General features: G+C 38.0%; 1 protein-coding gene across 1 annotated transcript; it reads left to right on the top strand.

Annotated features, from left to right (window-relative positions):
• Positions 1-374: 374 nt before the first annotated feature.
• LOC148912945 (importin-7-like) lies at positions 375-8,785 on the top strand. The gene is made up of 7 exons (XM_089026349.1): positions 375-477; positions 634-684; positions 4,306-4,359; positions 4,492-4,562; positions 6,205-6,331; positions 7,399-7,515; positions 8,666-8,785. Exons 1-7 carry the CDS (start codon positions 375-377, stop codon positions 8,752-8,754), a joined length of 612 nt encoding a protein of 203 aa, XP_088882475.1. The 3' UTR covers positions 8,755-8,785.
• Positions 8,786-9,504: the final 719 nt, after the last annotated feature.

Raw genomic sequence — 9,504 nt, 5'->3', positions numbered from 1 at the left:
CACGAGTCTTTACTGCTTTTTGAATCGATGAATTTAACCCTATTAAGAAAGAGATCTGAAATAAAGCTTCAATTGCAGGCGTTCATTAGGAGCTGGCTTCTGTGGACTTGTTCTTTAGTCCTAACCAAAAACCATCGCTCTGGTCTGGCATTTAGGCCCAATCATTACCACAGCAAGACCAAAATTCTTTTCAGTAATGCCACACAAATACCTAACGGGCCGAAACATCATCGCTTTTGAAGCGATATAGGCTTGTTCTTACTTTAGTTATAATTACATGAAAGGATTTTTTGCGGGAACAAGGCCGAGAGATAAGGGCCCTTGGGATACCTGTGCTTCAGGCTCAAGCGCATGCTTGAAGGAGCACTTCCAATATGGCGGGATATGGCAAACAGATTGCAGTTCGTAAAGTTTTTCTATGGGGAATAGCTGCCATATATTTGTTTGCATTCTCTTCTCTTTACATCCAAATACCAGGTATCTCACTACTTTAACTCTTCACAAAGTTTTACTTAAAATATAATATTTTTTCTACGAAAATTCTTTGTTTTAAAATCGACGTCTGGAGAGAAAATCGATACAAAAAGTTTTAAAAATTTAAATAATTCAAAATTTTGACTACATTTTTTATAGCTCTCTATGGTAGAAATGGTATTATGCCTGCGAAGATTGCATTCAAAGAAGGTAGGACCACAAAATAATATTTCCTTTGAAGAATATTCGATAGTCAATCTCACCTAAAGTTTATGAATGGGTCATTGAGGTTCTTAGGAGGGGAGGGGTGGGTTTGGTAACAAACGAAGTCACAAATGTTAATTGTATGAAACATAAGACTTGATTAAGGTTGGAGATCAAGGGTGGAATGATTTAATGGCAGTACACTCATCTTTTATGTGTGGGGTCTCAGGTTTGATTCTTGGACTCTGCATCATGTGTGAGTTAAGTTTGTTAGATTTTCTCCAGTTTTCCCCCTGTGAGTTAGCCGTGCCCTGACTTAGATCAGCCCAGAGGTTGTTTCAGGGTTCAATCTGTGAGTTAGCCATGCCCTGACTTAGATCAGCCAAGAGGTTGTTTCAGGGTTCAATCTGTGAGTTAGCCATGCCCTGACTTAGATCAGCCCAGAGGTTGTTTCAGGGTTCTATCTGTGAGTTAGCCATGCCCTGTATTAGATCGCCCAGAGGTTGTTTCAGGGTTCAATCTGTGAGTTAGCTATGCCCTGACTTAGATTAGCCCAGAGGTTGTTTCAGGGTTCAATCTGTGAGTTAGCCATGCCCTGACTTATATTAGCCCAGAGGTTGTTTCAGGGTTCAATCTGTGAGTTAGCCATGCCCTGACTTAGATCAGCCCAGAGCTTGTGTCAGGGTTTAGTCTGTGAGTTAGCCATGCCCTGACTTAGATCAGCCCAGAGGTTGTTTCAGTGTTCAATCTGTGAGTTAGCTGACTGATTAGCATAAAGGTTATTTTTAATCTACTGTAGCAAACTCTACTCACACTTGAGCCCAGGAATCAAACCTGTGACTCCAGAGAATAGATGTGTGTGTACTACTGTTCCTGATAACCTTAGAAGACAACTCGTTTAAGCGGCTATATATAATCATTATCATGAAGCTTCAGAGGCGGAGGGTTATTTACATTGAAAAATTATACTTTTATTGAGAATCAAACATTTATTTTTGACGAAAGGACCGCACCTTGAGCTGCCTATTATTTGTTTTGTAGAGTATGCGACGACTTGGGACAATTTCATGAATAACCCTACATTGCTATGGTTTATGCCCCATCTTGGCTTGGACGTAGAGACAGGAATGGAACTGCTTTGTCTTGTTGGTATGATGATATCTCTTCTGGCCTTTTCAATGGATTCCTGGAGAGATTCTGTATCATTTTTCATGCTGTGGTTTCTCTATTACTCTGTCTATCAGGTAGTAATAATAAAATGGAATGGGATAAATGGGTTATTAATGGGATGGGAGAATTGAAAGAAAATAAATATGGCAATAGCCCACTTCCGAGATATGCTTCACTTGTCGCGCACAAAGGTTTCAGTATAAGGCTACGTGCTAAATGCTCAGTCCTTTGTGACAGGCGGTAAGAATAAATTTAATTTAGCACGTAGCCTCATACTTGTGCGTGACAAAGTGAAGCATATCTCGGAAGTGGGCTATTGATTGGTCAGATAGAAAAAATGAGTTGGAATTTTTTTTCATTTTGCTATCAGGTTATGATGGTAAAATGGGATGGGTTAATTGAGTTAATGGGATGAGAGAAAAAAAGGAAAAAGCATGTGAATGATTGGTTTAATGAAAATAAAGACTAGGAATTTTTTTTCAATTTTGCTATCAAGTTATAATCATTGTTAAAATGGGATGGGAAATTTAGTTAATGGGATGAGAGAAGTGAAAGAAAATAAATATTGGAATTGATTGTTCAGACAGAAAAAATGATTTGGATTTTTTTTTTCATATTGCTATTATTGCTATATTTTCTATTTTGCTATCAATTTATAATTATGGTAAAATGGGATGGAAAATTTAGTTAATGGGATGGGAGACAGGGGAAGATCCAGGATTTTGTTCAGGGAGGGTGTTCATGGTTCGAGTGTCTTCACTGTAAAAAAGAAATGGTGAGGAAATTAAAGAATGTTTAAGGGATATTTTGTAATACTTTTTAAATCTGTAAATACCTTTTATACTCATTTATTTCATTGACCATCCAGGTTGGACAAACATTTTTGTGGTTTCAATGGTGAGATTTAGAATTTCTCTTTATATTCCAATTTTCTGATTTTATTTCTACGATTCTTCATTAATACTAAATGTTCAAAGAATAATTCTTTTTCCTTCTCTCTAGGGATATTTTATTGATGGAAGTAAGATTTTTAACTGTATTAGTTGCTCCTTTTGGTCATGTTCCCTCAAGGTACGCTTAAAATGTGACTTCTAAATGCTTTGAAATTGGTTTTCACTGAGAATTAATCCCCAAGGCAGATTTGGGTGGCATGGGTCGTGTAGTGGTTTACAGCTCGCCTCCACTGTGGTCCTGGTTCAAGCCCCTGCTCAGACTAGGTCATATGTGAGTTGAGTTTGTTTGATGTGTTGTTCTCTCCCTTAACACAAGGGTTTTTCTCCAGGTTCTCTGGTTTTCCTCCCTCCATAAAAATCAACATGTGAGTTGAGTTTGTTTGATGTGTTGTTCTCTCCCTTGCCACGAGGGTTTTTCTCCAGGTTCTCTGGTTTTCCTCCCTCCATATAAATCAACATGAGAGTCGAGTTTGTTTGATGTGTTGTTCTCTCTCTTGCCACGAGGGTTTTTCTCCAGGTTCTCTGGTTTATCTCCCTCCATAAAAATCGACATGAGAGTTGAGTGTTGTATATTGTAAATATATAATGTAGGGGTAGTGCGTGTGGAGTGAACCTTAAGGAAGAGCCCCGTACAGGGAGTGGTAGTTGTATAATATAATATATCAAAATTTACTTCCACCATTCATTTGATAAATTGAAAAGGTACCAACTGATTATTTTTGACTGAAAAGACCCTGAAACAACCTCTGGGCTGAACTAAGTCAGGGCACATCTAACTCACAGAAAAAAACCTGAAACAACCTCTGGGCTGAACTAAGTCAGGGCACATCTAACTCACAGAAAAAACCCTGAAACAATCTCTGGGCTGATCTAAGTAAGGGCATGGCTAACTCACAGATAGAACCCTGAAACAACCTCTGGGCTGATCTAAGTCAGGGCATGGCTAACTCACAGAAAAATCCCTGAAACAACCTCTGGGCTGAACTAAGTCAGGGCACATCTAACTCACAGAAAAATCCCTGAAACAACCTCTGGGCTGAACTAAGTCAGGGCACATCTAACTCACAGAAAAAACCCTGAAACAACCTCTGGGCTGATATAAGTCAGGGCATGGCTGACTCACAGATAGAAACCTGAAACAACCTCTGGGCTGAACTAAGTCAGTGCATGGCTAACTCACAGATAGAACCCTGAAACAACCTCTGGGCTGATCTAAGTCAGGGAATGGCTAACTCACAGATCGAACCCTGAAACAACCTCTGGGCTGATCTAAGTCAGAGCATGGCTAACTCACAGATCGAACCCTGGAACAGCCTTTGGGCTGAACTAAGTCAGGGCATGGCTAACTCACAGATCAAACCCTGAAACAACCTCTGGGCTGATCTAAGTCAGGGCATGGCTAACTCACAGATCAAACCCTGAAACAACCTCTGGGCTGACATGAAAAGAGCATCTTGATATTAGTAAGTTGTTTTAATAGATGATTATTCCTTATTCACTTCAGACCGAGGAGGAGAAGAAGAAGATAGTGATGATGGGGATGAAGAATTTGAAGAAGGTAAACTGTACACACACAAGACGTATAGTTAATTAATATGAATCAATACTGCAGTTTGAAGCTGGCAGTTGCTCAGAGGTAGCCTCGACTTTGTACAGAATATTTACATTTTTATTTTTATATGTTTTATAGATGAACTAGAAAGTGATGAAGATGAAATAAATGAAGATGAAGTGGAGTACTTTGAGAACTTAACAAAGAAGGTACAGTAAGCAAGGAAAATAAATTTTGTAGGACTAAGAGTCTGAGAAACTTTATGATGCAGTTACACCACAATAATACGCAAAACCTTCTAATAGATGTCTCTTTAGCTTAGGAAATAGAGGATATTACATGGGCGCGCGGAGATACGAATTTTATCTTCGAGTGTTCGATTGATATTTCAATTGAGTGAGATATCTAAATTGAACACGAGAAGATAAAATTCATATCTCCAAGCGGCCATGTAATGTTCTGTTTATTACATAGATATCGATGAAACTTAAATAAAACAAAAGCTCAAAAATTCTTTATTAAAATACGTTACTATGTCAACAGTGATATCTTCACATGTGAAAGATATGGTATCTTCCACTGGTGAAAGATATCAAGTTTTTGACACTAGAGAAAACCTGGTATTTCATCGATATCTATATAATAATAATGTTTCCCATTTCAGGTCACATAAAAAAATATTCCCTAGAGTGTCATATAGTATCATTTCTTTGTTTAATGGTTGCACATGAGAAAACACATGAATATGGATACAACTCAAACAAAGAATCTTATTCTCAAGACCATGTGTCATTTCCTAGAGTATCATTTCTTTGTTTAACAGTTGCACATGAGAAGACACATGAATATGGATACAACTCAAATAAAGAATCTTATTCTCAAGACCACGTGTCATTCCCTAGAGTATAATTTCTTTGTTTAACGGTCGTACATGAGAAGACACATGAATATGAATACAACTCAAACAAAGAATCTTATTCTCAAGACCACGTGTCATTCCCTAGAGTATCATTTGTTTGTTTAACGGTTGCACATGAGAAGACACATGAATATGGATACAACTCAAACAAAGAATCTTATTCTCAAGAGAATGACACGTAGTCTGGAATGGGAAAACGATGCACACAAGATGAAGGCGTCCATTCCACCCAGAATTAAGAGTCGCTTTATTTTAATTGGCTGATAGCAGAGGTTTGCAGTTTTGGGATCAGAAAATCTTTCACTACTGTTATTCCGTCACTTCTTGAGTGATTTGTCGTGGTCTTTCGTTAATGTGTTGAAAATTGAGGTTTGTTTTGGTATTATACGAAGGAAACAACCCCTTCTTGTCAAACGAAAGACCTTGTGTAACGCTACCCGGGGGGTTAGAATATTTCATTGGCGTCACGGGACATGTGATGTTTGCGTTACAGCGTGACGCCATATTTGGTCAAGGCTTGTCATTCAGTCATTATTTGTTTCACTGTGATCCTTTCATTTTGATTTGTTTTCTCTTGATTTGTCTAGGAAATCGCACGATCTCGAGTACAATTCGGAATTTATAGGAACGAGTGATGTTTTGAAAGTTCTGAAAATTGGACGAGCTTTTAGGCGAGTTCAATTTGAGAACTTTCAAAACATCACGAGTTTCTATAAATTCCGAATTGTACGAGAAGATTGTGCGATTTTTCGTTTATAATACACTCAACAAAATTACGCAACTTAATTGGGACTCTTCAGAGTACAATTTGGGATTTAATTGTACTCCTCTTGTCCAATCAGAATCGAATAATTTTGTAGAGTGTATTATAAATTGTATTATAGCACAGGAAAAAAATGATTAAATGCAATTTTGATTTTTCGTTGATGTAGGCATCTGACCACCTTGCCGATGAAGATGAGGATGACGATGAAGAAGAGACACCCCTCGAAGGATACACAACAGCAATAGATGAAGAAAGCATGGATGAATATATGGCATTTAAATCAACCCTATTAGGTAAAACTGCAATGCATGATGGGAAGACTATGGAACAGGGCAGAACAAGACATTGCCTAGGGAAGGACACCCCTTCTACAACTTGTCTCCCAATGATCATTTATTTATTATAATTATTTCATTATTCTTAATAGAGTACAAACACTAAAAGTGTGCAACACAATAGGAAAACAATAGGATTAGCATAATTTATCAGTATTTAGTGGTATTTATGTTACACACTTATAGTGTTTGTACTCTATCTCATTTATTTATTATTATTTATTGCATCTCACCATTATAATCAATTTTATTAAACTCATTAATAATTCACGAGGAAAACACAACAGAAATCACGACCGTGAAGAGTTCTGTAAATCTGATACAAAACTGTGTTCATTTGCATAAACTTTCAGGGGCGGCGGAAGCGGGGGGGCCGGGGGGGCACTGGCCCCCCCACTAGATTTTTTGGGGGGGCCTGGCCCCCCCAGAATATAATGCCTCACACAAAAAAAAAAACGCATGAGATTTGGTTATGATTATCATTATTTATTATTTTGATATTACATAATTTTCTGTATCTAAAAAATATACGATATATCTAGCGACGACTTGCATCATTTTTGTGTCTCTCAGCACAATTGCAAGTGGTTTAATGCGCGCAAAATGTTACTGATTGAAATATCACACATACACGTTTGTAATCAAGCTAAACAGGGAGGGGGGGGGGGTCATTTCAAGGTACCGTGAAATATTGGAGTGACCCCCCAAAATGTTTCAGCTTCCGCCGCCCCTGACTTTAAGTTAGATTTTCTTGGCCAAATTCACTTTAATTTTGAAAATTTTAGTGAAACACAAATGAACTAACCTAGACGTTTGATAAGCAATCTACAGTATTCGTGTCCGTGTTGTATCAGATATACAATCACTCGGCTACGCCTCGTGGTCCTATATCTCATACAACACGGCCACTCATACTGTATATATTACTTATTGCCTCTCACCATTATAATCAACTTTGTGACCCAAGTTGCATGGTGCGAAAATAATTTTATATCATGCCAATGATTTTCTCCATCTCATTGAAGCGCTTCAGTCACGTGACCCCCAATGGTATGCTGCCATGATGAATGCGATGACCAAGGAACAAAATAACGAACTTCAGCAAGTGTTTATGATCGCTGACCAAAGAACTGCAGCAGCAGGTAAAATAAAATGTCTAGCTTTATTTACATACACATGAATGTAAGATAGAGTGACCACAGTAAATCCGTGAAACTTTAGTAATACTAAATAGCACAATTTCATGCAAATTCCATTGTTTTCTATTGTTTAACTAGCACTATTTTGTACTATTTAGTAATGATGAAAAGGTAAATTATACACCGTGAAAAGATGAAAAAACTTACTGACGTTTCGGACGCTAGTCCTTCGTCGGAGTAAAAGAGAAAGAAGTGGTAGAAAGGAGTGTATATATGATAGAATAAGACAAAAGAAACCAATGAGAGCAAGGTAGGCAAGGAAACAAAAACAAACAATCAAAAGACAAAAGAAAAGGTTAGTTGAAAATAAAGCGTTCATTAATCCCGTTGGGACTAAGAGTGCCCAATAGGTGAATAAGCCGCATTTCTTTGGTCTTGCGACAATCATTGTTGCCGTTAAGCAAAGAAAGACCGAAAACAATGAAGTCAGAAAGAGAATGGTTAGCTAGATTAAAATGGCGGGAAACTGGTTTGGTGGGATCGTTATTGCGAATATCATAAAGATGATTGCAAATGCGATCTCTTATTACTTATTACTATTTAGTAATAAGTGTTTCACGGACTTACTGTTGTCACTCTATAATGCATGTTTCAAAGTGGCCGAACCTCTGTTAAGTGGCCACCCTTGGGAATGTGTTAATTAGATCTTGAATAGAGGTTGGTTGCTAAATTAGGTATTAGTTTGAGGGGGGGGGGGGGGGGTTCTCTCTTTGGAACGTTGAAAATTGGCTGCTTCATAAGGCCCTTGCCAGCAGTTCTAACATGTGACCCAACATTTATCTAACATTTTTGGGGTCAAATTTTGGGACCGTTTGTCAGGGCCTATAAAATTAGATACAAAAAAAAATTTATTTAATACTTTTACAACTGGCTGCTAAATAGACTATTGGAAGTTAATGAAAAAATCCTTTTAAATAGAGTGCATAGAGTGACCACAGTAAATCCGTGAAACACTAATTACTAAATAGTACAAAATAGTGCTAGTTAAACAATAGAAAACAATGAATTTGAGAGACTTGAAAACTGGCTGCGGAGGTCGGCTGCATAAGAGGTGGAAGACCTCAGTAATACCTTTGTTTTTTATGTTTTTCAGAGTCGAAGCGTATTGAAGCACAAGGAGGATTCACTTTCCAGAACGTATCAGTCCCATCTTCATTTACCTTTGGTCAAAACTCGAGCTGAATAAAGTCATTATTATGACAGTAACAAAAAATAGCTTGGTTACTTACAGGACAAGATGTTGAACATAAAAACCTGCTGGACACACTGCTTCAAAACCGCAATAACCTTGTTTGATAGAATGAATACCTTGGTTATTGACCAATTGTGAGGTCCCAATAGAGGGATACAATGCACACAAAAACCCGTGAAAAAAAAAAAAAAACCCAACTAATTGGTGGTATAGACAACCATGGAATTTTTTACTGTTTCGTGCTAGAGACCGATCATTTTTTAGCTTGGCGGGGGGGGGGGCATCCGAAAAAAAGGCCTCGACTTACACTTTTTTCTAGGTATGACGAAGGGGCCAGCCAAAAAAACACTGGTTGATTCGGGAGGGGCCTGCTAGAAAATTATGAAGGGCCACCCTGTTTTCCACCGGCCCCCCCCCCCCCCCCCCCCCCCCCCATCCCAAATAAAAAATGATTGGTCCCCTATTTAGTTCTAGTAATTTTTCGGGTTTTTAAACTGTTGTCCCTCGAGTTCACTTTTTTAAAGTCGGTAAAAAAAGGGACAAAATCCCTCTACCCCGACCGAGACCGAAAAGGTTTGTTCAATAGAATCTTCATCATAAAAGAAATTTTGAACTTCAAGCTAAAGGCTCGTAAAGGCTGCTGAATTTTCAAACATTTAAAATTAATTTACTCAGTAATTTCACTAGAAAACAGCGAAATTACTAAATGAATCATTTTATAATATCGTGAATGTCGCGAC

The sequence above is a fragment of the Actinia tenebrosa genome, unplaced genomic scaffold (genome assembly GCF_029948245.1).
Source record: "Actinia tenebrosa isolate PJP-AT-01 unplaced genomic scaffold, QUT_ActTen_1.0 PGA_scaffold10__47_contigs__length_13832649, whole genome shotgun sequence".
NCBI lineage: Eukaryota > Metazoa > Cnidaria > Anthozoa > Actiniaria > Actiniidae > Actinia > Actinia tenebrosa.
Note: the sequence above shows the minus strand (reverse complement) of the source record. Positions and strands in the feature narration are given on the sequence as shown.

What these genes read in the sequence shown, in the direction of transcription:
- LOC148912945 (XM_089026349.1), top strand. Translation starts at nt 375, where the DNA reads ATGGCGGGATATGGCAAACAGATTGCAGTTCGTAAAGTTTTTCTATGG. An exon ending in GAAGATTGCATTCAAAGAAG is followed by an intron (nt 685 to 4,305) that starts GTAGGACCACAA and finishes TATTCACTTCAG; the next exon opens with ACCGAGGAGGAGAAGAAGAA. An exon ending in TTGAGAACTTAACAAAGAAG is followed by an intron (nt 4,563 to 6,204) that starts GTACAGTAAGCA and finishes TCGTTGATGTAG; the next exon opens with GCATCTGACCACCTTGCCGA.